This window comes from Columba livia, chromosome 7, assembly GCF_036013475.1.
Source record: "Columba livia isolate bColLiv1 breed racing homer chromosome 7, bColLiv1.pat.W.v2, whole genome shotgun sequence".
Taxonomy (NCBI): Eukaryota; Metazoa; Chordata; class Aves; order Columbiformes; family Columbidae; genus Columba; species Columba livia.
The window spans coordinates 35,728,835-35,753,891 of record NC_088608.1 but is presented as its reverse complement, the minus strand read 5'-3'; the positions used below and the strand labels follow the sequence as shown (position 1 = coordinate 35,753,891).

Sequence of the window (25,057 nt, the reverse complement as noted above, 5' to 3'; positions counted from 1 at the left end):
CCGATAGTGGCGGTCTCTTCAAAGTGAGCCGGCTTTTAATGGGATTGATGGGAGCGGGCGGGTAAATGCTCCTGCAGGGTGGGAGAGGCAGCTCCAGGACGGCTGCACCGGGTGTTGCTCTAGCTCAGCAGCGAAATGCAGCGTTGGGGCCCTTCCTATCGTTATTAGTGCCCCATGGGCCAGGGGCTGCAAACCTGTTTCGGGTATCCTGACCACCTGCCCAGACCTTCCCATGCGCTGACGCGGCCGGTGCTTCTCCGAGAGCAGAGATGTTATCGCTGGGTGCTGCCCGTGCCGAGGTGCAGGTGAACATGGAGCTGCTTTACAACCCCGACTTCCTCCTCGCTGCACCTCCAGGTTCTGCCTGGCCTGGCCCTGCTCCCCCAGCTCCTGGTGTGCTGGTTCTGCAGGGAGAGACACGGGGCAGGCTCAAGGGCATCACCTTTTGCCCACCCTCCTGCCTTCCCTGTGCCTGTCAGCGGGTCTGTGCCCCAGTGCTGGCCACACTGTCGTGGGGCCATGTCCCCCTGGCAGACCTCCATGCAAAGTGCTTGGCTGACACCAGGGCAGTTTCCCATCGTAAAATTTCTTCCTGCTGTGCTTTAAAGTTTGAGAACCACGAAGGACAGATAATGAGGCTCATCTTTTCCCAGGCAAACAAACACTGCCCGCCGCGGGGGGGGGGGGACATGCTGCCAGGGAGGCAGCTCTTTGGAAAGCCGCCCAAATAGAAACCAGCGGCGCTCTGATGGTGGCTCGGCTGCTTGCAGCCACGACTTCCCAAGCCCCAGCCAAAAAAGCCCTCCTGCCCTGCAGGCTTCAAGCTCCAGCAAAGCTTTGTCATTTTTCATCTCTGCATGGCTCCTCCAGGGTCCTGCTGTCCCCCCACCCCTGTGCCTGGCTCCCACCCGCTCCCTCCCAGCTGCATCTCACGGCTGGTGGCCCTGTGCTGCTGGGTGGCCCTGGGCAGGGGCACCCTGGTGCAGGGACATACAGGGTGCCCCAGCTCCCAGCACACAGCCCCTGCCAGCTCAGCGGCTGAGACAGCACGACGGCCAAAAAAAATGTCACCCTGGCAACCCTGTGGGATGACTGGCCTGTTTTCCCTCCTTTGAGCAGCAGGGAGGGGTTGGAAACGCTGGCTACCACAGCTCAGGCGCGTCCCTGGCAGTGACTCCAGGGCTGGCACTCATGCACCCACGTCCCCCTCCCAAAGCAGGCTGCCCCTGCGCTGTGAAGGGCAGTGTGTCCCCAGGCTGCCGGGCAGCTCAAGGAGCCGTGCCGTGGGAGCAGCAGGGGTGCCATGAACTGGCAGCACTGCTGAAAAACAGTTGCTTGTGCACGGTTGCCTTGAGATGCTCCCATTACATGCAGCAGAGGTGTGGGCAGGGGGTTTAGCCCTGCTGCCACCGTGGTTTCTCACGGGGGGTCTTAGTGAGAAGGCTGGGGAGAAGTGGAAGCCATAGGATTGAGGCCAGGGGGGCAATAAGGGACAAGAAGGCAAAGGACAACATTTGGCAAGCGTCTGTGCAGAAAAACAAAGGCTGCAGCAAGCAGAGGGAGCTGAAAAACACGGACAGGCAGGACTGTCCCATCTGTGCCAACCCCCAAGCAGTGGCTGTGGCAGATCCTGCCACTTTGATGTGCCATTTGTCCATGTTAAAGCCACATTCTCCCAGCTGCAGTCCCTGGGTGTGAGTGCTCAGGACAACTGACATAAGTCAGTTCTGCATCTCTCTGGCACAGCCGTTGTTCTGCCTCAGAACCCTGTGTCTGCTGATGGCCCAGACCCACCAGGACAGCGGTGGAGGAGCTGGTCCAGGAGGGACATCTGGTGCAAAGGGCAGCACCATGCCCTCCCTTCAGCTGACATCTTCAGCAAGGATCTGGCAAGAAATGACATGACAGCATCTTGGTCTGCAAAAGACATCCCTCCTTTCTGGAGGTGAAGCACGTACAGACATGAAGGTGGGCGTTTGGGAAATGACCCAAGTAGCTCAGGCAGGGAGTGGGAATAATTGGAAATCCAGATATTCCCCCAATTAGGAAAGCTGGCAAGCACAAAAGCCTGGCTGAGTGGGGAGCACGTTACCCGCCCATGTAGACGGGGGATGAGCTAAGCCAGGTTGGGGTGCCGGAAGTCTGGAGTGTAGTAGCACTGCGCCTGGGCCCAGCAGCCAGCTCTGGTGGACGCGTTAGTGAAGGGCAGAAGGAGATGTTATGGGGGTAGCTGGAGGCTTGGCCGGCAGCAGAAGTGCTCCAGGATCTGGAGCCCACCTGCATCCTTCCTATGGATGCAAGGAACAGGACAGCGTGAATCGCTGCAGCTCAGCAGGGAGGTGAGCCAGGGGACCACTGCAGCATCACCTGCTAGCTCAGCAGGGACAGGACAGGCTCCTGTCTGCAGCCCCTTGCATCATATGGCACAGCCCCTGTCATCACAGAGCCTAGAGTCCTGTGCATAAAGCTGGGTGGGCATGGGGCCCCAGCCCTGGCCATGTCCTGGGGCCTCTGCCTCCCTCCCTGGGCCACATGCTATGGAGAGTTATTGTCTGGTGGAGTCACAACATGATGGAGACAGCCTGTCCCATTCCCAAGCTGGATATCCACAAAAAAAGAACCAAGCAACACTCGAGAGACAATGGCAAGCGAGAGCATTTTCTCCACAGCCAGCAGATACACAGGTGCTAATTTAGCAGAGCCATGGCTCAGAGCTCACCCTCCCACACAATGCAACCTCCTCCCCAGGGAAGGACAAGGGAGACCAGAGGAGGGATCCCCCTTCTTATGCCAGGGCTTGGGAACCCTGTGCAGTGCCAGTAGGAAGAGAGCTAGCCTGAGACCTCTGGACCACAGGCATCCTTCCTGCTCTCTGCCTGCACCCTTGGGCAGTGCCTGTTCCCTCCATGAAGTCTCCCCAACAGACACAGGCACCTGGGATGTCCTGGCAGCCCCTGCTCCCTCTCGGCTTCTCTATGACTCATCCACTCCAGGGGAAAATCAAGACCTCAGCACACATCAGATGAAGGACCTAGAGAAGCATTTCATGGGAAAGGGGACGAGACGGATGCTTCTTGCATGCCTCATCACAGCGTCTCGCCCTTGGGTCTCTGCCTCTTGGCTGCCTGTGGGAAATGGTACTTGTTTCCCTTCCCGCTGCACAGTCACGCTCGTACACCACCAGTGGAAGATAAGAAGGGTACAGCTCTGCAGCTGCATGAAACCTTACTGCATCCACACCACAGGTATGAGGTGCAGGTCTGGTCCCCCAAACCTTCAGAGGGATCTATTTGAGCCAGGGTGAGTAGCATCCGCAACACTTGAGGGGATGGAGCAGCTGCCTGAGGGGCAAGACTACCGGGGCGGGGGGTGGGGGGGGGCTCTGGGAGGAAACGAGGGGGCGGGAGTGGAGGACGATGGAGGGCTATATACTGACAGAGCTGGTGGACAAGGTGATGCAGAGCTGTTACTCACAGCAGCCTGCAACATCACCATCAGGGCCACCTGCTGAGGCTCAGCAGAAAGAGGCTGAGCAGATCCAGCAGACATTTCTGTCCACAGCCACCGCTTACTCTCAGAGTAGGATGGGGAGGTGGTCCTGAAGACCCTAGACTGGCACATCCCCACCAATATCCCTGATGCGATGACTACAGACACCAGTGGAGCAAAAGGGGACCAGCCCACAGAGAATGCCCAGGCTCACAGCATCTCCAGCAGCATCTCTTGCTGCTGCCCATGGAAATGTGTGCCAGCCTGTATCCTCATCACCTACCCAGGGGAGGACACTGGGTCCCCCCCTGCCCCTTCTCACTGTGTGCCCTGCCCGAAACCCCCATCCCTCTGCAGGGCTGGGGCTCCTTGGTAACACTGACCATCCGTGGTTCTGCCAAACCCCGCAAGGCTGGGAGAGCTCCTGAAGTCTTCCCAGAAACGCCCAGGTCGGCTGTGATGTCTGAATTGCTCATGCAAGGGAGGAGTCATCCCACACTGGGACACTCTGGTTGCCAGCTCCAGCCCCTCCATGTCCCTCCTACAGCTGGAGGGGGCCCCCCATAGCCTCTAGCTCAAGGTTGGGATGTGTCCCTTGGGATCTCCCTCCGCTCACATGGCTGGCTGGTGGGTGCTGTGCCCCATCAAGCTCTGCTCACACTCCCACCTCCCTTTTTGCTCCCATGAACTGCAGTTCAATTCAAATCAATGTCTGCCTGCCCTGCTTGGTGTGAGCTGGGGCCACAGAGCAAGCAAATTCATCCAGATTCCTGTGTCCCTTCCCCAGCCCTTTCAGAGAAACTTCTTGAAAAGCAGTTTATGTTTAACATGAGAAAAAGAGCATGTTTCCCCTCCTGCCTGCATTGACAAACAGGTGCTTGCTCAAGGGAGAGCCCTGGAATGAGGCCAGGCAAGATGAGATCTCCAGGAGAGAGCTGGGTCTGGCACAGTGATGGGGCTGAGCTTAGGCTGCCATTTGGGGGCAGAGTCCTGCAAGCATCACCCTCAGCTTGCCAGGCACAAAGCTGATGGGCTGTAAGCCACGGCTGTCTCTGGCTCACACACAGGGTGTGGGATGCAGGTGGGGGTACACAGGTGGTGGCTGGAGGAGGGACCAGCAGGGCACTGGGAATGCTGTGTCAGTGGTGATGCATTCCTTCATTTTCCCTGTGTGGAGGTAACACTGAGAGCAAAGAGCACCAAAATTGAAGGTCCTGGCACACAGCAGTGCTGCTTCCTTGGAGGGTCTCCCGGCAGCCCTAAGGTTGTCATCTCCTCTCTCCCAGACTGCACCCAGCATCTCCCCTGGAGAGAAAGAGTCAACTTTGACTCATCCCCCTAAAAAAAAAGAAAAAAAAAGAAAAAAATCTGAGTCCTTTGCTCCAGCAGGACTCAAAATAGGAGCTATTTCCTCCTTGGGAAGAGAAAATTCCCAGCTCTCCACAGAGGATCTTGTGCTGGGTGGCTCTGTAGGACCAGACCACCTCAGGCTGCCCAGCAGCTGGATGCCTTGAGGTTCTGCCAAGATGCACTGAGCTGCCAGACTTCCTGCAGTCTGCTAGGGGGTCTGGCCCCTGGGAAGGATTGCTCCTCTGAGGATACCCATGCTCAAGGATCCTTGTACCCACCTTGCACAGGGTAGCACTAGGACATCACCATGCTCCTGCTGACAGTCATCGTGCCTCATCCCTTTCTGGCCCAGCTGGTCCTGGCTGCTTCCAAGCTGTCCAGGACTGACTGACATTAGCTTGTCTCTTCAGGATAACCCCTCCAGGATTTCTATTCCAATTAATGAGTCCCTCCTGCTTGTCTGGGAAAAAAAATGAGCTGGGTTGGGTGGGGGTGGGAATGGACCCCAGGCAAAGACATGTCTGCTGTGGCCATCCCATCCCTATGCACCCTGCTTACCTCCTGATGCCTGCAGTAGATTTGCTGAACTGTTCACCACTGGTTTGAGCACATTTGGCAGGACAGTCCTCAAGCCTTCTCCCAGCCCTCTTGCTTCCCTGTTTATATCTGACTTGCTGCGTTTTTTCAGCTTTCCTGCTCTTTTGGCAGACCTTCTGCTCCTCAGCATTAACCTTTTTTCCTGTTTTCCCTGTTCTTTCCCATCAGCTGTGTGGAGATTTTATGAGATTGCCCTGTTGCTCTTTGCTCCATATTTTACTGAGGCTCTTAATACAGCATTTTTTTGCAGCCTCCAGGCAGCTTGGAGGCCTCTGGCTTCCTGGACCGCACCACTGAGAGTTTTGGGATTGGCCTGGTTTTGTCTTTTTTATTTTTTTGAGACATTTCCTCATTTTTACACAGTCTCTTGTCTTGAAATCAAATAACCACATGCTGGCTTTATTCATCCTGCTTTTCCTTTACCATAAAATGAAAACCAAGTGGTACCACAGCTGGGCTAGAGCCTCCCAAGCTCATGTGCTGTGCAAGAGCAGATCCAGAAAAGCACCTTCTGGTGGTTCTTAGGCTGCTTCTGGGGGTATGGCACCATGTACTGCATTCAAGGGTTTTATCCTTATGCCTTGTCCCCTGACACTTCAATCCAGTCTGCAAGTGGATAGTTGAAGTGTCCGCTTATAACAGCCTCCCCTAAAATGACTAAGTATCTGGCTTTAGGTGTCTGGCGTTGGTGTGAGAGCACTTGTGGGTTTGCCCTTGTTCAGTTGCCCAGGCATGCACTGGCTGCTCTCCCAGCACTGCAGGAGCTCCGATTTGCCTTCTTATTTATCACAGTTATGCTGTTTGTTTTCCTGTTGGCATTTTCAGGAAGCATACTGAGCGTTAGCTGAGTTCCCCACTTCAGTCCCATCAGGCCAAATGAGGTGCTTTCCCCCAGCCGCCTGCTTCTGGTTTAAGTTCTCTCTGTCACATCAATTATCAGTGTCAGCTGCCTGCTTCTTATACCATGAAGGAACAGCACCCCGTCCTGTGTCTGTCCCTGGCATCCCAAGAGGTGCCCAAGTCCCACCATAGCTAAACGCCTCCTCTTTGGCCCACTGTCTCATCCCCACCCTGTTGCGGTTGAGACAGACAAACGACATGGACCAAGTTCTTTCAAAATTAAAGTAATAGATGCCATTTATTGCTACAAGTGCATTTTTATACAATTCTACCAGTTCATGTGTCTTTTCACTATTGGTTACAAGTTACAGCACTAACATCTCATTGGTTAATTTTTCTGTCATCCATGTTATTCTTCTATCCCCTTCTCTCTCACGGGTACATCTCTCCTCTCTCCGGATACTCCTTTACTCCCATCCTTCTCAAGGGTAAATCTTAATATCTCAAGGCTGATGTCTACTCTCATATTTTCTGTCAAGGATTCCACAGACCCGCTGCAGTTTCCCACACCACCCCGAGACTCCAGATCTCATCACGTTTCCGAGGTCTCACCCGTGGAACTGTCAGGGTTTTGAAGAGCACCACAGGCAGGTCCTGAGCATCAGTGTCTGGCCAAGCAGCCTGGACGTGGCTGCCAGCTCACCCTTCGGCACTCACCTACCACACGGCGTGGCACCATCAGCTTCTCTGCCATAGCCAGAGCATCTCCCCAGCATGTGAAGGCAGCAAACATCAGGGCACCTTGTCGGGCTTGTTTACTAGGTACATAATAGCTGCCACCTGGCACTGCTTTCCCAAAAGAGCCTGACCTGCTGCCTAACCCCAGTGATGAGAAAACAGGCCTTTTTCTCCTAGCACTTAAGAGCTGCCTTTGGCTCGTCTTCACTTGCTCAGAAAACACCCCCAAACAGGTCAGCACTTTCTTCACAGCAAAGGTATGTGAGGAATTTCTCCTTAGGCAGCTGGACCCTTTCCAAAGAAGGCGAGCAGCCAAATTCCCACCTCTCAGCCCCCCCAGCAGAGAAACAAGGTGCAAACTTGGACCCCGAAGGCTTGCTGTGCACTTCTACTTCTGCCCTTGTGTCTGCTGGAGCTGGGGAAGAAGGGGTCCTCTCCACTCCACTCCAGAGAAAGGACTGCTCTTACCCCGTCTCTCCCAGAAAGACCTTTAGCTAACACAGCTGTCGCCAAACACAGCATGTAGAAGACACAGGTGTGGGTTTACAGCTTTCCATGCTCCCTTCTCCACTCTCAAGCAGTGCCTGGCGCTGCTGGGTAATGGGCAAGAGGAGACTCCTGACGTGCAGGCTGCATGGGGGTTCCTCAGGCACCTGCTGGTATCACTGCTTCCTGTCATTTATCATTTTTTTGAATCTCAGATTCCTTCTCAAAGCTCCAGCTGCTAGGTTCACATGCTGAGGCTAGACATCAGGCTTTCTCACAAAAGCCCACCCCCCATCCCTCCTGGCATGGAGAGACACTTGCAGATGTGTCCCCACAGGCATGTTTTCCACCTGCTCCAGCTCGGCAGGTCCTGTGGAGCTTTTGCCGGCACGGCGCAGAGCCCTGCGGAGAGCACGGTGAGCACTCTGTCCTGGCAGAGTCCAGACAGGCTTGGCAAGCTGGAGAGGAAACACACCCTGCAGGCATGGATACCAAACCACCCCCGGTGTGTGGCAAAGCCAACTGTAGCTGAAATTACTTATCCAGGTATCTGAAACTTCCTGCTATTTATGAACGTGGCTGCTGGCTGCAGAAATAAAGCTGCTTATCTGTGTTGTGCTGTAGATTCACAACTCTGCTTTGCAGCAGCCCCAGCCTCTCCAAGGCCCCTGGAGAACATGGACACCCCCCTCCCCATCCTGGCCCTGAGCCCCTGAAGCTGGCTTTTTGGCACACCACTCCGGCAACATAGCTGGACACTCATCTGTTTCATTTGTCTGGCTACAATTAATGGGTAGGAAAGTCAGCTTTTTTATCCTGCCTGTCTTCTAGGATGGCAAAAAGATCATCTCCAGGGAATGTGTCCCCTATGTGCATTCACTAAGAGAATGCCTAAGAGAATTCACTAGGAGGACCCTTGAAAGCCAAGCAGCCAGGAGAGCGAACAAGCAAGTCAGCCTTGGCCACTCAGTGATGTTTTCCAAAGCTTCATGATCCAGATGCACCTGGGATTTCACAGAAGCAAAGATACCAAATGTTGGAGCTACTCTGGGCTCTGATGGAGCATCCCTACAAATGTGGTATCCAGCTCTTCCTCCTTACCTGAACCCCCAGAACACATCAACAAATTTCACTTTTTGAAGAGAGGTGCAGGGAAATAGGTCACAGGCAGTTGGGCACAACCACACGCAGGTCCCTCAAACCCCATCTTGAGAAGTAGCCCCAATCAGAGCTGAACCCTTGAGTGGCCCACACCTCATGCTCAAACCTTGACCTGCATTAAGTGTCTGGACCCTGATGGCACTAATAGGTCTTGATGACCAGGAACGGACTCGACTCTGATCCCCACTCACACATCCTTTGGCTGTGGGCCGTGTGATTGCTTCATCTGAGCCCTGAGCTCTGTGAGGGAGCGTTTATTGATACCTCTGTCTTCAGGTAGACCTTGGACCTGTCTAACAGGTAGCTTATCTCAGGTGCTGTTTCCTGTGTGAACCTCATACTTGTGTGGCAGACAGCTTGTGTTTAGCCCATCTGCTGGATGGACAGACGGTGGAAGTGGCTGGTCTTTGTGTCTCACCCCATCTCCTGGATGGAGCCCTCAGGTCCACGCTGCAGCCTTACTCCCAATGGTGCCTCCAGGCCCCTCTCTTGCTGCTCCTGTCTGAACCTTGTCCCCATCCTCTCACTGTGTCTGTTGACAGACACTGTTACCTGCACATAGCACAGCTGAGAGTGAGCTCCTGCAAAGCAGGTCAGGGCTGGAGCACAAGAGGCACTGTCCCTCCTGCACTTGCTCTGGGGAGCTTCCACTCAGGCTGCCAAGGCAGCGTTACACTGCCTACCCCTTACCCAGGGCGGGTTTGTTCCCTTCCCCCCAAAGGATGTGCGTTTTAAGCCAAGAGTAGGATCCCTAGCGCCTGCAAGAGTAATTTTGTTGGCACCCTGCCTATTTTCTGGCACAGACCCTGACTGGATGGCTGCATCCTCCTCAGGAAGGAGGTCACCTGGGCACCCTGGCCTCCTTTTCATCAGCAGCCATCCTCTATGGTGCTGTGACGGGATGCCCTGGCTCCTGGTAATTGTCCTTGGTCACCCTTTGGTGGGACTGCCCTGCCCTCTGCTGATCTTTTCAGCAGCAAGCTGGGAGCTGAGGAATGGGCCAGCAGCCAGCAGCCTCGCTGGGCTCCCCAGCAGTGAATCCAGGGGAGAAAACCTCTACAGATTCCCGGGGGGTAAATATTCCAGAAGAAAGCTGCTCTCCTGGCTTGTACACACTCTGCAGGGCAGTGGTGTGTAAAAGCAGGACTGCTTTTGCCTGTCTGCTTGCTGCCTTGCTGGAAAATCAAATAGGTTTGATCTCAGGATGGCAAATAGCAAGAGAGATGCTTGGTCCTGCTGCTCCAACGAGATGGGTTGCTGGTGCTGTAGCTGGGCTGTGAAGGACTGCCTGGGGGTGCACCCTGCCTCAGAGGAGGTGCAGGAAGCTTTGGGGGTGCCCCAGGTGGGAGCCATTATCTCTCCCAGCAGAACCATACAGACTGCAGGGCAGCAAGGCAGGGTCCTGCCAGCTTCTGAGTATGGCAAGATGTTTCCTCAAGACGTCCTGGGACAAAATGGCTCCATAAGGCAACTACCTGGTGGTGCAGCAGTGAGGCCGTGGGCTCCTGCCATGCTCTGGAGGCACCTTCGCCAGCTCTGTGGGTTCAGAGCACTGTGTTAGAAGGGTCTTGGCCACAGTGCCCTGCCCTGGAGTGCTGGGTCAGCTGAAATATGGTGAATTTCCACAAGTAGCTGGAGGGAGACATGGTCAGGACAGCTGACCAAAAACTAAGTTTCAGTGAGCTGCAGTCAGGAGTTCACAGTCACTGTTCCAGGGAATAGTTTGCTCAGAAAAGCGAACTGCGCCACACGGTGAGGGATTGTCTTTAATTTGTATTTTATTTCATTATTATTGTTTGTTTGTTTCTTTTCTTGCCATTCCATTAAACTATTCTTATCCCAACTCACAAACTTTGCCTTTTGTTTCCCTATTCTCCTCCCCATCCCATGGCGGGCAGGAGAGGGGTGAGCAAGCCCTACATGCTTTTAGTTGCCACAGGGGCAACCACAAGGGCTGGGGCTGGACACCAGCCCTGCCTCTGCCCACTGACCCTTGCCAGCAGCAACCAGCAGATGTACCCCCGTAGGGACCCCATCTCCCTCTTCTCCCTCCTCCCTCCCACAATGATGTACCCTCAGGGACTTCCTAGAACCTCAGGGAGAGTATTTGTGGATATCTCAAAAGACAAGTTTTTCAGGGATCCCCACAGCTCTGGGCTCTGCCCACAGGCTTTGTTGGAAAAATTAAAGGCTTCAGCAGGAGATCCAAAGGGCTAAGTGGTTTATAACCTAAGTTGAATCTGAGCTCTGATCATTTCTGGTAGTGATCCCAGAAACTTCTCTCAACCAAGGCATTTGGCTGGTGACTGGCCTTGTCTGTTGTCCGATAGGCGTGTACATGACATACTGGTGTCTCCATCTAGGAGTTCCAGGGTCTTTCAGGGAGGGGGGCGCAGGGGGGCTGGGGAGTGCCTGTGCAGCAGTGGGGAACAGCCCTGTCCCCTCTTCCCCCGGCGATGTGCTGGTGGTGGGGTTTTTTTTGGGTGGTTGTTTTGTTTTGTTTTTTAATTATGGCTGTGCCCATAAACTAATGTGGAGACTAAGGAAAGAAAATCTGGAAAGGAAATGGGCTGATCCTTTATTTTTGTTGTTTGAATTATGCAGCAAAAGTTTTAAGAAGGAATAATAAAACAGTTCTCTGAAACTTAAATAAGTGAGCACGGCAATTCACAAAGCAACAGAAATACAAAACCTATCTTAATGTGGACTGTTGTTGCATGCTTTTGTTTCTTACTATACTAAAGGGCTATCAAACTGAAATACTTATGGCTTAAAAAAAGAGGGGGAAAAAAATGACAAATTGTGTGGCAGAAAAATGACCAATAAGTAGAGGGTAGCTGGGCACAGTATCGGTTCCAGAATTATGCTAATTGGAACAGAAGAGTTTGTAAGCACTAACAAAGAAAATTATTCTCTGTTAATGATAATCATAGCATCATGAAGATAAACTGCTATTTAAAAATGAGTGGGTGGTGCCTCATCCTGGGTACCAGTTGTCCCGTGGGGTCTCTGAGCTCTTGTGCTGGGGCTCTCAGCACCCCGGGGCTGTTCTCTGTCCCCTGTGTGGATGGTGCTGCCCCTTCCTCAGAGCTCGGTGTGCAGGAGCAGCTTCGCTTGTCTCATGTTGTCAATCACTGCAGAGAAACCACTGAAGATAATGAAGGTGGACAGATGGACAGTGCAGAGACACCAACGCTTAGGAACTAATTCCAGTCCAAGTGGAACTTAATGTTTGCAGAGGAGATACATTGTTTATAATGGAAGGAAAGCTTCCACCAAAGGTAAAAGAAGAGAGATGGTGTTCTTTAGTTTCTTGACAGTGTCTGGAGATGTGAATATGATAGTAGTTTTTTTTTTTTTTTCATCTTGCTTATTTTAAAAATCTTTCAGTTGAAGAACTCTAGTCTGTAATAATGAATGCTGCTTTTTGTAGTTTTAAAGATTTTATTTCAAACGTTTATAATATTCCTAGTCTATCCTTCTTTTGACTTGTGTAGTAAGAGGCTTGCCAACGGCAGCGTATTTGTCTAGGAGTGTGTTGAGGTTAATTTCAAACATTTAGAATATTCTTAATCTATCTATACTCTTCTTTCAACTTGTGTAGCAAGAGGCTTGCCCGTTGCAGCATCTTTGCCTAGAAGTGCGTTCGGGTTAACAGATCTGGAGGAAATCAGTATTTCTGGCACACAAGGTTGTTGAGAGGGCACAATTCTTATGCTATTGCTTCTTCACAAAATCAGCCATCTCTCTGCCTTCTTTTCTTGATCCATTGCTCTTCTTTTTGTGCTGCTGTGGAGAGTCGGGCTCCACCTTCCACCACCCTTTTCCTTAGATTGAAGGAACTACAGTTCAAGGCTGCGGGGACCTCTTGAAGGGGAGCCCTGGCACGGTGTAGTGGTTCCAGGAGAGCCATGTTGGGGCTATTCTTGGTCTTGGGGTGGATCTGCTTCCATCGGCTCCACATCATCAGCTGCATGAGGGCTGGCCATCAATCCCATGCGGCTGATGGTGCCTCCACTCTGACACGGCCTCCTCTTCCCCCACGGTCCCTGGAGCCACATCTCTCTTCTCCAGCTCAAATGTGAGCAGCCATCCGCTTTGCTGCAGTGAGAACACTTGGCACCAGCCATCACTGCTGTGATTGAACCTCAGAGCTCAGTTATTTCTGGGCCAAATGTCCCTGTACTGACAGCCCCATGGTAGGGGATGCCAGCGCACTTGGAGGTGGCTGCTCCTGTGCACCCAGCTCTCCCAGCCTTTGCCAGTCTGCTGGGCCATCACCGCCGACCAGTCCCTCTCACCCAGCACCAAGGGGATTGTGTGGGGTGCCCCGTCTGCCGGGCACCAATGGCACGGGGAGCAGGGAGAAGGGGGCTCTCACCTGGCCAGCAGCCCCATTGCGCAGTGGTGGGTCTCAGCGTGGAGGAGCGTGTCCCAGCCACGCTTACGTTCCACTTCAGAGGCTACAAGCCTGTAGCCCAGACGGCAGAGCAGTGCTTTCACAGTCAGCACTATAAACCTGTGTGCAGAGCAAAGCCCAGGTCACGCTGGCAGCCCTGGCTCCAGGCCCAGGGCCATGGCAGGGCTGGGAGGACTGGGATGGAGCACCTGCTGGGGCTGGTGGGAAGGCCGCCTTCCTCCTGGCATTCCCTCCAGAAAGTATCCACCTCGTCTGGCATCTGCTCTGTGCTGTACACAACTTGGAAGAGCAGAGCCAGGAGGAGGCGAGGGAAATGCACCTTCAGCCCTCTTGGGCACCTGGGCATCCGGAGGATCTCCCACAGAGCCCTGGTTGCCTGCAGAAAACAGAACAGCCAGAGACCGCGCTCAGTGCCAAAACATGCCTGTGGCCGGGCCCGAGCGTGGACGCAAGGGGAGCGCCTGGCCTGGATGCTCCTAAACCTGCCCCTGCCCCGGGTTTCCAGCCACCGCGGGAGATGCAGTGGCAGGGGACGATGGAGAACCGCCCGCAGAGGCGACCCTGGGGCTGAGCCTGGTCGGGTCACTTACAGCCAGGGCAAGGACGTCCTGTTGGTCCCCGTCACAGGTGGACGTGCTGTGCAGCGGCCAGTCCTCCAGCACGCAGAGCAGCTCCCGGAACACCTTCTTTGTGGTCATGCTGGTGGTGACCATCATCCTCCACATGGCTGCAGCGGCTCTGCAGGCACAGAGCTCCGTGTCACTGGGGTTTTGGCCACAGCACCAGGGCCCGGGCAACCGCCGGGGCCCAGGCTGGCCACCAGCCCTGGCTCTGCCCGCTGCCTCTCGCAGGCGGCACCCAGCGGCTCTGCCCCTGCGGGCAGCAGGCGGCTGAGCAGCGGTGCCTTGGTGGGCAGGGGGAGCACGGCAGCGGGCTCTGGGGCTGACGTGCCAGGGCTGGGCAACAGAGGGGCCAGGGGGTCCTGAAAATCTCTATTTGTCTGCCAGCCCGCACGGGATGGGCTGTGCAGACTGATGGGCTCTAAAGGCTGGGCAGCCCTGAGCCTGGAAAGCGGCAGAGGAGGTACCAGCTCAGGCAGCAGCAGCTGCTCCTGGCGAGCATCCCTCCAGCACAAGCCCAGGGCACCACAGGCTCTGCTGGGCATGTGTCCACCCAGGCAGGAATGCTTATTTTCAGCAGGGGACCAGCAGCCCGGAAGGGCTTCTTCCAGGCCTTGGCCTTGCAGGGCTGGGTGGAGAGGGTGGGCCAAGCTCCCTGCCCCCTCAGTGCCCTAGAGCGGGCTCCCCACCCCATGCCATCCCCACGATGCCTGCTCCATCCTGCCCGGGTAATGCGCCCGCCCACTGCCATGGAGCGGGGCTGTACCTCCAACAGCAGAAGTGTTCTCTTCCTCTGGACCTTTGTGATTTACAATTGCGACAGCAGCTGCACGAAGCCTTACATTGCCAAAGAGTGGCTGGAGCCTCTCAGCCAGCTGCATGCAGAGCGATGGGGGTGGAAACTGGGAAGCTTGGGTCACAGATCACCTTCCTGAGCACAGACAGGGTCGTCCTGACCACGTCCATGTCTGCGTCTTGCAGTACATCCATGAGTCTTGGCACCAGGAACTGCATTTTTGGGAACTGCGTGGAACAGTTGGAGCAGTTGTGGCAGTTGAGGCAGTTGTGGCAGATGGAGCCCACGCTGCTGCCTCAGGGCCCAGATGCCAACGGCCTGCCCCGAAGGACTCGGGCAGGTGAACAGGGAGGCAGGAGAGCTGGGAGCAGCTACCACAGCTCCCGCAGCCCAGCCAAGGCCAAGCCGCTGCGCTAGCCAGCACCCCTGCCCAGCCCCACGGCACCAGCACGGCTTCAGCCGCTGCCTCCTGCTCACCATCCACGGTGTGTCGCAGAGCACGGTGAGGCCTTTGAGCACCAGGGAACGCGTTATGCTGCAGGTGCTCTGCAGGTATCTTGGAACGAGCTGCAGGATACTGTCAGCCCTTACCTCTAGTTTTGGCCGGCTCAAATGGGAGCAGCCATTCGCTTTGCTGCGGTGAGAACCCTTGGCACCAGCCATCGCTGCCGTGAGGAGAGCTCAGGGATTTCTGGGTCAGCTGTCCCTGTACTGACAGGGCTCGGAACAGAATGCACCGAGGTGGTTTGTGACTTCACTTGGATGGTGATGTGGCCGAAGATGGCTGTCTTGGGAGTTGAGGGGCCTGTGACCTGAAACGCGCCCTAATGTGGGAGAAGGAGGAGGTCGAGGGTCTGAGGGCCCCTTTCCTGGCGATGGCTCCCTGTGCCATTCTGCTGCCCCTTGGGCCCAGGGACTGCCCTCCCGCTTCCCTCTGAACTCATGTTTTCACTTACATTGTGCTTTTGTGATTCTCATGCTGAAGCTTTTCAAACACATCTCTTCAAAAAAAGACGCTAGGAAACAGTACAAGGAAAACACAGGAAGAGCATTGGGACATTTCCTAGAGCTGGGAGAAACACTTGTGCAGAAACAAAGGATAAAAACCTGTAGATTGACAAAACATAATGTGTAGAGCATAGGAGGTAGAGGAGATCAAAACTAAATTTCAAATTCTGGAGAGAATGCCGTAACAGCTCCCTCTGAAAAACAAAATAAATTGTAATCACTGATTTTGACAAAAATGGCAGCATTTTGCCTGGAAACAGGAAACCGGAGCCAGTTAAAGAGGCAACTCGGACCCCTCAACTATCCCGTCAGCAAGAAGCAAATGGCAGGTCACGGCTGGAAGAGTATTTGTGGACATCTCCCAGGACAAGTTTTTCAGGGATCCCCACAACTCTGGGCTCTGCGCAAGGGCTTTGTCGGAAGCATTAGAGGCTTCAGCAGATGAGGCAAAGGGCAAAGTGGTTTTGGTCACTTTTGCTGCCACACTGCATGCCTGGGTGACTGTTGCAGAGCACAAGAACCCTTTTTCTCTTCTTCTCCCACGCCCTGGGGACACTGGGGACCAAAGCAAGACCCACTGGTTGGAGACAGAAGGGCAGAAGAGCAGTAACTCGAGATCTGCAGGTTCAGACACTCAATAAACTGTTTAATCAAGGAAGAGCACATGGCGGTGCTGGGATCAGTCCTGTGCGGAGCCGCAGCAGCACAGCCAGCCATTGCCCCAGAGAGAAGGCCGCCGCCTCCTCCACGCCTGGCGGAGTTGGCTCTGCAGTTGCTGCAGCCTGGATCTGGAGGAGCCACTTGCCGCTGCAGCTCTGAGCAGGGGCAGAGTGCGAAATGCCTGGCGTTGGACGTAGGGGCCCTTGTCGTTTATTGCGCCTTGAACGGCTGGAACAGAGAGGAACAGAGTCAAGGTTAGAGCCCGGATCCACAGGGAACCAGAAACCCCTCCTGCCAGGGCCACCCCACCAGCTCTTCGGATGGCCAGGGGGAACAGCGGCCAACGGGATCGGATGGAAGGAGCTGGCCATAAATAGCCCACGAGTCCTTGAAACCTCCCTCTGCTCTGCCCCCACCACCCCTCGTCTGCGCAGGGAGCAGAGCCCTCCCCGGCCGGGGCAGGGATTGCAGCTCCCTGTCCAGGGTCCTTCCTCCTCCCCACCAGTCCCTGCTGACACCCCGCTGCCCTCACTCACTGTGGTAGATGAGCCGGAACTTCTCCGGCTGAGCCCTCATGTGCTGCCCAAGGACCCCTGGAAACACACAGCCCGTCACCGCTCCTGCTCGCCCCAGCAGCGCAGCTCCCCCACAGCAGCCCGGCCACAGGCGCCCCTGCCCCTGGCAGGGATGAGCCCGGGCTCTGCCCCAAGCGTGATGCCCAAGGGCAGGGGAGGGAGAGGGTGGCGGGGAGCCCCGTGCACCCCACATCGGGCAGTGGCGGCTCCAGAGCCACTGGGCCGAATCCTGCTGCCTGTGCAGCACCCGGGGCTGGGGCTGAGCTGCAGCACGGCTGGGAGGGACCCTGGGGGGTTGTGCCTCACCAAGGAACGCGACGGCTGCCTCTCGTATGGAGTCCTGTGGGCTCTGCATATACGTCAGGGTCTGACGCAGGTACTCTGCTGCTCTGCTGCGGCACTCTACCAGCTGGAGAGAGCGACAGGGGATGGAGACAAGGGCTGGTGCAGACTCTGCCCCTGGCCGGGTGGTCCCTGTGCCCAGGACTGGCCTCCCCTGCCAGGACACCCACAACACCCAGCCAGCAGCCGGCTGGTGCCGGGTCTGGAGGGAGCAAGAGGTCTGGCTGCTCCCCGAGGAGCTGCAGTGCCATCCTGTCCCCAACCCGCAGCTGGGCCGGGGCTCCGTCAGCAGCCCTGGGCTCGGGCAGGGAGAGGAGCTTGGAGAAGAGCCCGTGGGGCCGCACACCCGAGGTACGGGAGCGTGTGTGGGCTGCAGGCTGGCGGCGATGGGCTGCAGCAGTGGGCAGGGGCACAGCTGCCAGCCACAAACACTGGGCTCTAGGGGCTTGTCCAGGCTGGGGCTGGGGCTTCACGGCCATCCTTACCAGGCACTCGCCGATCGCCTCTATCCGCTGATCCTTTGCCACCGCCTGCCTGAGCTTCTCCTTCTTCAGCAACGGGGTAGCTCGCAGAAGGGTACCCCAACAGGTCTGCAGAGCAGCAGAGATCGAGAGATGGCACCACTGCCCAGGGCACGGGACCTGCGTCCCCTGCGCCTGGGCAAGGCTCAGGGCCTGTGCTGGCCCGTGGCAAGGAGATGCAGCAGGTGGGGAACTCGTCTGCCGGCAGGTTGGTGCTCGGGCAGAGGAGCAGGGCAACCCCCATCTCGGGCACCGGGTGCTGCCGGGGCAGCAGGACAGACGTCCCCCAGAGCTGCTGCTCTGGAGCCCAGGCCAGGAGGTGGCTGGAGCTCTGCAGTCTGTGAGGTGTCAGGGCAGGAGGCGGCTGAGCCACCTCCCATGGGGACACCAGCAGGTCAGAAATCCTCACCGCTGCCACGGCCTTGTTCTCATCAAACACGTGGAAGATCAGGGGGAGCAGGCTCTGGTGCACAAGCGTCTTCAGCGGCTTTTTTCCATCATCTGGTACACGCTCTATCACCTCTTTAAAGATGCTGACGGAGAGATGTCGCACATACCAGGACTCCTGGTGGACAGGAAGAGGGCAAGAGCTCAGCACCGGCTGCCTCAGGTGCACCTGGTCCTAGGTCTGAAAATCCACAAGGCAAAAGGTTTCCTGCCAGCACCCAGCACCCATGGGGGCTGCATGAAGCCTTACGTTGTCAAAGAGTGGCTGGAGCCTCTGAGCCAGCTGCAGTGCGATGGGGGTGGAAATTCGGAAGCCTGGGCCCTGGATCACTTTGCTGAGCACAGACAGGGTCATCCTGACCATATCCATGTCTGTGTCTTGCAGTAGATCCGTGAGTCTTTGCACCAGGAACCGCATTTTTGGGACCTGCGTGGAACAGTTGGAGCAGTTGTGGCAGATGGAGCCCACGCTGCTGCCTCAGAGCCCAGACGCCGAAGGACTCGGGCACGTGAACAGGGAGGCAGGAGAGCTGGGAGCAGCTACCACAGCTCCCGCAGCCCAGCCAAGGCCAAGCCGCTGCGCTAGCCAGCACCCCTGCCCAGCCCCACGGCACCAGCACGGCTTCAGCCGCTGCCTCCTGCTCACCATCCACGGTGTGTCGCAGATCACGGTGAGGCCTTTGAGCACCAGCGAACGCATTATGCTGCAGTTGCTCTGCAGGTATCTTGGGACCAGCTGCAGGAAGCTCTCAGCTCTTACGTTTGGGCCAGGGGAGCCCAGGATCTGAAACACACAGAGCAGTGACGGGGTGCCCGGCCGGCAGGACCCCGGCCCTCAGCAGCCTCTGATTGCTCGTCCTACGAGGAGCCGCGGACGCAAGAGCAAGAGCTGGCGCAAGGGGGGCACAAAACACGGACAGAGGCAAGTGTCCCCCCAGCAGCAGGGGGCCAAGGGCACACAGAGGAGCCCACCCTCTGCCCCACACCCACCGACTGGGCTCCCCATGCAGCCGCGGCTACGAGAGGGCAGAGCGGTGGGAAGCAGCTCAGCGAGGCAGCGCTCGCCATCAGGCTCACCTCCACAAGGAACGCCATGGCAGGGAGCTCACAGCGGGGCTCTTTCTTGCTGAGCAGCTCGACCAGGTAGGACGCCACAGAGGCACTGAAGTGTCTTGAGACACCATGGGTCTCTCTGGCAAGGGGAAAAAGGCACCATCGGCCATGAGCATGGCAGGCAAACCTCTCCTGGGACTCCCTGTCCCCACCAAGGGCCAAAGACCCCTTTGTGCTCCACTCCAGCCACCAGCAGCATTTGCTCCCACAGGCCCGGGTCTTTTCCACACCCCTCACCAGGAGAAAGGCAGTGCCCAGTACAGGCAGGCTCCTTTTGGGGAGGAAACTGGAAAAAAACACCCTTCCCACCCCAAAGCCTTCCCTTTCTCAGAGACCCCTTTCCTGCCCATGGGGATTCGTCCCCCAGGCTCCGTCCCCGGCCCTCAGCACATCCTGCCGCCGCGGCGGCTGCCCTGGCTGGTGCTGCCTGCAGACAGACCCCGGCTCTGTGCCGTCAGCCCAGGCCCTCGGGAGGGGACGCCGGCGCTCTGGGAGGTGGCTGCTCCTGTGCACCCAGCTCTCCCAGCCTTTGCCAGTCTGCTGGGCCATCACCGCCGACCAGTCCCTCTCACCCAGCACCAAGGGGATTGTGTGGGGTGCCCCGTCTGCCGGGCACCAATGGCACGGGGAGCAGGGAGAAGGGGGCTCTCACCTGGCCAGCAGCCCCATTGCGCAGTGGTGGGTCTCAGCGTGGAGGAGCGTGTCCCAGCCACGCTTACGTTCCACTTCAGAGGCTACAAGCCTATAGCCCAGACGGCAGAGCAGTGCTTTCACAGTCAGCACTATAAACCTGTGTGCAGAGCAAAGCCCAGGTCACGCTGGCAGCCCTGGCTCCAGGCCCAGGGCCATGGCAGGGCTGGGAGGACTGGGATGGAGCACCTGCTGGGGCTGGTGGGAAGGCCGCCTTCCTCCTGGCATTCCCTCCAGAAAGTATCCACCTCGTCTGGCATCTGCTCTGTGCTGTACACAACTTGGAAGAGCAGAGCCAGGAGGAGGCGAGGGAAATGCACCTTCAGCCCTCTTGGGCACCTGGGCATCCGGAGGATCTCCCACAGAGCCCTGGTTGCCTGCAGAAAACAGAACAGCCAGAGACCGCGCTCAGTGCCAAAACAAGACTGTGGCCGGGCCCCAGCGTGGACGCAAGGGGAGCGCCTGGCCTGGATGCTCCTAAACCTGCCCCTGCCCCGGGTTTCCAGCCACCGCGGGAGATGCAGTGGCAGGGGACGATGGAGAACCGCCCGCAGAGGCGACCCTGGGGCTGAGCCTGGTCGGGTCACTTACAGCCAGGGCAAGGACGTCCTGTTGGTCCCCGTCACAGGTGGACGTGCTGTGCAGCGGCCAGTCCTCCAGCACGCAGAGCAGCTCCCGGAACACCTTCTTTGTGGTCATGCTGGTGGTGACCATCATCCTCCACATGGCTGCAGCGGCTCTGCAGGCACAGAGCTCCGTGTCACTGGGGTTTTGGCCGCAGCACCAGGGCCCGGGCAACCGCGGGGGCCCAGGCTGGCCACCAGCCCTGGCTCTGCCCGCTGCCCCTTGCAGGCGGCACCCAGCGGCTCTGCCCCTGCGGGCAGCAGGCGGCTGAGCAGCGGTGCCTTGGTGGGCAGGGGGAGCACGGCAGCGGGCTCTGGGGCTGACGTGCCAGGGCTGGGCAATAGAGGGGCCAGGGGGTCCTGAAAGTCTCTATCTGTCTGCCAGCCCACACAGGACGGGCTGTGCAGACCGATGGGCTCTAAAGGCTGGGCAGCCCTGAGCCCTCGGGGCAGGTTTCCCAGTACCGGTCGCACGATGGGGCACAGCGCAGCAGGGCCACCACCACATCATGGGGGTGCGCGTCGGTGAGCTCCACAAGGGTGTTGTCCAGGCTGTGCTCAACTGACTCCTCCGTGTTGGTCATGAACCACCGGTGGATGCACCGCACAATCCTGGGCACCTGGAGGAAGCACAGCTGAGAGTTGGAGTGCTGCCGGAGGAAAACATTTCCCCAGCTTCCTCCAACAAGTGCTGCCCTTCCCACCACAGTGTGCTGGCCTAGAAGGCTGTTGGGAGCCCAGCGGAGCCAGCTTCAGGGGCCACAGGATCCCTGGGTGGGCTCCAACTCTGGCCACAGGCTACTTACCTGCTTCAAAGTGGAGATCTCGCTTTCCACAAGCATATCCAGCAGAGCAGCACCAGCCTCCGCGTCGTAGGTGAGTGCTTTTGTCATGGCCTCCGCGACCACGACGGTGGAGCCTTCACGGTCTTTAGGCTCGAAGGATTCCCAATACACCTGCGGGAGAAGGAAGGGCAGGGAAGAGAAGGATGCCACACCGAGTGGCCAACAGCGGTGCTTGGCTGGGCAGCGAGAGCAGGGCTGGCTGCGGGTACCTTTGCTCTGGGGTTGTGCAGGACGTGGGTGTATTCCTGCTTCTTCTCCTCTTCTGGCAGCTCCCAGTTGGGATCTGGCAAAGACCAAGTGTGGGCAGAGCTGAGGGGCTGCGGGAGAGGCTGGAGAACACAGCCAAGCCCCGTGACAGGGGCTGGTGGGGACACTGACCCCCGTCTCTCTGGCCTCAGGATGGGGCTGGGAGTGCCCGTGGATGGAGCATGGCCAGAGCCCAGCGTGGGGAACAGCCCTGTCCCCTCGTCCCCTCTTTCCTTGGGGATGTCCACGGGGATGGTCCCAGCCGGCTGCAGCCACTCGCCCTGAGGCCCAGCCCGGCCACTGACCTGCCTGCAGCAGCTGGTGCTCCTGCACCTCCTCATGCTGCGATGCTGGGGCAGCCTCAGCGCCCTTCTCCTCCTCGTCCTCACTCTTATCACTCAGCCAGACCACCCTGGGTATGAATGGGGGTCTCCACGCCATCCTGCTGCTGTCTGGCCTCAAGGGCTCCTGCTGCAGGGATGCGAGATGTGTAGGAAAAGCGTCGTATACGGTAGACACTGATCAACAGGGAACAAGGTCTCTGCACAGGGGCTCCTGGCAGCTCCTCTCGCTCCTGTCCTGTCCCGTCGTGTCCTCCGGGCACAGTGACGTGGTTGCTGTGCCACCAGCACCCTTATCATGCCGGGTCACAAAGGGCCCTGTGACACGGTGCCACAGGCGTGTGACCTGGGGCTCCCCCAGCCCAGCAAACCCACCCCACAGTGACGCAGCACCAAAGGAGCTCCACAGGAGCCGGCTAAAGAGGCAAAAATGGCAGGTCACGGTGGGGAGAACGTTTGTGGACATCTCCAAGGACAAGTTCTTCAGGGATCCTCACAGCTCTGGGTTCTGCTCTTGTTGGAAGCATTAAAGGCTTCACCAGAAAAACCAAGTGCAAAGTGATTTCTGGTCACTTTTCCTACCACACTGCGTGCCTGGGCGACTGTTGCTGAGCACAAATACCATTTTTATATTCTTCTTCCGTGCCATGGGGACACTGGGGACCAAAGCAAGACCCACTGGCTGGAGACAGAAGGGCAGAAGAGCAGTAACTCGAGATCTGCAGGTTCAGACACTCCATAAACTGTTTAATGAAGGAAGAGCACATGGCGGTGCTGGGATCAGTCCTGCGCGGAGCCCCAGCAGCACAGCCAGCCATTGCCCCAGAGAGAAGGCCGCCGCCTCCTCCACGCCTGGCGGAGTTGGCTCTGCAGTTCCTGCAGCCTGGATCTGGAGGAGCCATTTGCCACTGCAGCTCTCAGCAGGGGCAGAGTGTGAAGTGCCTGGCGTTGGACGTAGGGGCTGCTGTCCTTTGTCGCACATTGAATGTTGGGAACAGAGAGGAACAGAGCCAAGGTCAGGGCCCGGATCCACAGGGAACCAGAAACCCCTCCTGCCAGGGCCACCCCACCAGCTCTTCGGATGGCCAGGGGGAACAGCGGCCAATGGGATCAGATGGAAGGAGCTGGCCACGAATAGCCCTCGTGTCCCTGAAACCTCTCTCTGCTCTGCCCCCACCACCCCTCGTCTGCGCAGGGAGCAGAGCCCTCCCCGGATGTGGCAGGGATTGCAGCTCCCTGGCCAGGGTCCTTCCTCCCCGCCAGTCCCTGCTGACACCCCGCTGCCCTCACTCACCATAGTATTTGAGCCGGAACTTCAATGGCTGAGCCCTCATGTGCTGCCCAAGGACCCCTGGGAACACACAGCCCGTCACCGCTCCTGCTCACCCCAGCAGGACCACCTTCTTCGTGGTCATGCTGGTGGTGATCATCATCCTCCACATGGCTGCAGCGGCTCTGCAGGCCCAGAGTTCTGTGTCACTGGGGTTTTGGCCACAGCACCAGGGCCCGGGCAACCGCGGGGGCCCAGGCTGGCCACCAGCCCTGGCTCTGCCCGCTGCCCCTCGCAGGAGGCACCCAGCGGCTCTGCCCCTGCGGGCAGCAGGCGACTGAGCAGCGGTGCCTTGGTGGGCAGGGGGAGCACAGCAGCGGGCGCTGGGGCTGACGTGCCAGGGCTGGGCAACAGAGGGGCCAGAGGGTCCTGAAAGTCTCTATCTGTCTGCCAGCCCGCACGGGACGGGCTGTGCAGACCGATGGGCTCTAAAGGCTGGGCAGCCCTGAGCCCTCAGGGCAGGTTTCCCAGTACCGGTCGCACGATGGGGCACAGCGCAGCAGGGCCACCACCACATCATGGGGGTGCGCGTCGGTGAGCTCCACAAGGGTGTTGTCCAGGCTGTGCTCAACTGACTCCTCCGTGTTGGTCATGAACCACCGGTGGATGCACCGCACAATCCTGGGCACCTGGAGGAAGCACAGCTGAGAGTTGGAGTGCTGCCGGAGGAAAACATTTCCCCAGCTTCCTCCAACAAGTGCTGCCCTTCCCACCACAGTGTGCTGGCCTAGAAGGCTGTTGGGAGCCCAGCGGAGCCAGCTTCAGGGGCCACAGGATCCCTGGGTGGGCTCCAGCCCTGGCCACAGGCTACTTACCTGCTTCAAAGTGGAGACCTCGCTTTCCACAAGGGTATTCAGCAGAGTCCCACCAGCCTCCACATTGTAGGAATGTGCTTCTGTCATGGCCTCAGCGACTGTGACAGTGGAACCTTCACGGTCTTTAGGCTCGAAGGATTCCCAATACACCTGCGGGAGAAGGAAGGGCAGGGAAGAGAAGGATGCCACACCGAGTGCCCAACAGCGGTGCTTGGCTGGGCAGCGAGAGCAGGGCTGGCTGCGGGTACCTTTGCTCTGGGGTTGTGCAGGACATGGGTGTATTCCTGCTTCTTCTCCTCTTCTGGCAGCTCCCAGTTGGGATCTGGCAAAGACCAAGTGTGGGCAGAGCTGAGGGGCTGCGGGAGAGGCTGGAGAACACAGCCGAGCCCCGTGACAGGGGCTGGTGGGGACACTGACCCCTGTTTCTCTGGCCGCAGGATGGGGCTGGGAGTGCCCGTGGATGGAGCATGGCCAGAGCCCAGCGTGGGGAACAGCCCTGTCCCCTCGTCCCCTCTTTCCCTGGGGATGTCCACGGGGATGGTCCCAGCCGGCTGCAGCCACTCGCCCTGCGGCCCAGCCCGGCCACTGACCTGCCTGCAGCAGCTGGTGCTCCTGCACCTCCTCACGCTGCGATGTTGGGGCAGCCTCAGCGCCCTTCTCCTCCTCGTCCTCATCCTCACTATCATCATTCAGCCAGACCACCCTGGGTGTGAATGGGGGTCTCCACATCATCCTGCTGCTGTCTGGCCTCAAGGGCTCCTGCTGCAGGGATGGGAGACGTGTAGGAAAAGCGCCGTAGACAGCAGACATGGATCAACAGGGAACAAGGTGTCTGCACAGGGGCTCCTGGCAGCTCCTGTCGGTCCCATCCTGTCCTGTCGTGTCCTCCAGGCACCAGCACCCTTATCACGGCGGGTCACAAAGGGGGTCCCCCAGCCCAGCACTGTCAAAGAGTGGCCGGAGCCTCTCAGCCAGCTACAGAGCGATGGGGGTGGAGGCTGGGA

The 25,057-nt window shown here is 57.7% G+C and overlaps 2 protein-coding genes and 1 long non-coding RNA gene across 6 annotated transcripts; all 3 read right to left on the bottom strand.

Annotated features, from left to right (window-relative positions):
- Positions 1 to 941: 941 nt before the first annotated feature.
- On the bottom strand, positions 942 to 5,668 carry LOC110356377 (uncharacterized). Its single transcript, XR_010473766.1, has 3 exons — positions 5,398 to 5,668; positions 5,118 to 5,299; positions 942 to 4,827 (listed from the first exon to the last, which is right to left on the bottom strand). It is a non-coding gene; the product is annotated as an uncharacterized LOC110356377 (long non-coding RNA).
- A 5,546-nt stretch (positions 5,669 to 11,214) lies between these two features.
- Positions 11,215 to 23,340, bottom strand: LOC110363815 (maestro heat-like repeat-containing protein family member 7). 4 transcript variants are annotated; one of them, XM_065069280.1, is made up of 18 exons: positions 23,203 to 23,340; positions 21,873 to 22,877; positions 21,531 to 21,604; positions 21,283 to 21,432; positions 20,942 to 21,096; positions 20,445 to 20,592; positions 20,043 to 20,230; positions 19,816 to 19,953; positions 19,128 to 19,242; positions 18,697 to 18,834; positions 18,301 to 18,477; positions 18,013 to 18,168; positions 17,568 to 17,672; positions 17,047 to 17,149; positions 16,702 to 16,758; positions 13,672 to 16,393; positions 13,270 to 13,457; positions 11,215 to 13,180 (listed from the first exon to the last, which is right to left on the bottom strand). In XM_065069280.1, exons 2-16 carry the CDS (start codon positions 22,006 to 22,008, stop codon positions 16,185 to 16,187), a joined length of 2,049 nt encoding a protein of 682 aa, XP_064925352.1. In that variant the 5' UTR covers positions 22,009 to 22,877; positions 23,203 to 23,340; the 3' UTR covers positions 11,215 to 13,180; positions 13,270 to 13,457; positions 13,672 to 16,184. The 4 variants fall into 4 exon arrangements, with proteins under 4 accessions (XP_064925352.1, XP_064925349.1, XP_064925348.1 ...); XM_065069277.1 differs by lacking the exon at positions 23,203 to 23,340 and having other exon boundaries at positions 13,672 to 15,321; positions 15,454 to 16,393; positions 21,531 to 22,009; XM_065069276.1 differs by lacking the exon at positions 23,203 to 23,340 and having other exon boundaries at positions 21,531 to 22,009.
- A 127-nt stretch (positions 23,341 to 23,467) lies between these two features.
- On the bottom strand, positions 23,468 to 24,727 carry LOC135579926 (uncharacterized). Its single transcript, XM_065069980.1, has 3 exons — positions 24,302 to 24,727; positions 24,054 to 24,203; positions 23,468 to 23,867 (listed from the first exon to the last, which is right to left on the bottom strand). Exons 1-3 carry the CDS (start codon positions 24,725 to 24,727, stop codon positions 23,667 to 23,669), a joined length of 777 nt encoding a protein of 258 aa, XP_064926052.1. The 3' UTR covers positions 23,468 to 23,666.
- Positions 24,728 to 25,057: the final 330 nt, after the last annotated feature.

Coding starts and splice junctions, on each gene's coding strand:
- LOC135579926 (XM_065069980.1), bottom strand. CDS start 24,727: ATGAGGACGAGGAGGAGAAGGGCGCTGAGGCTGCCCCAACATCGCAGC. Junction 24,204..24,301: donor TGCACAACCCCAGAGCAAAG/GTACCCGCAGCC, acceptor CTTCTCCCGCAG/GTGTATTGGGAATCCTTCGA. Junction 23,868..24,053: donor AGGTCTCCACTTTGAAGCAG/GTAAGTAGCCTG, acceptor TGCTTCCTCCAG/GTGCCCAGGATTGTGCGGTG.
- LOC110363815 (XM_065069276.1), bottom strand. CDS start 21,908: ATGAGGAGGTGCAGGAGCACCAGCTGCTGCAGGCAGGTCAGTGGCCGG. Junction 18,478..18,696: donor TCTGCGACACACCGTGGATG/GTGAGCAGGAGG, acceptor TGTTCCACGCAG/GTCCCAAAAATGCGGTTCCT. Junction 17,673..18,012: donor AGAACAAGGCCGTGGCAGCG/GTGAGGATTTCT, acceptor GCTGCTCTGCAG/ACCTGTTGGGGTACCCTTCT.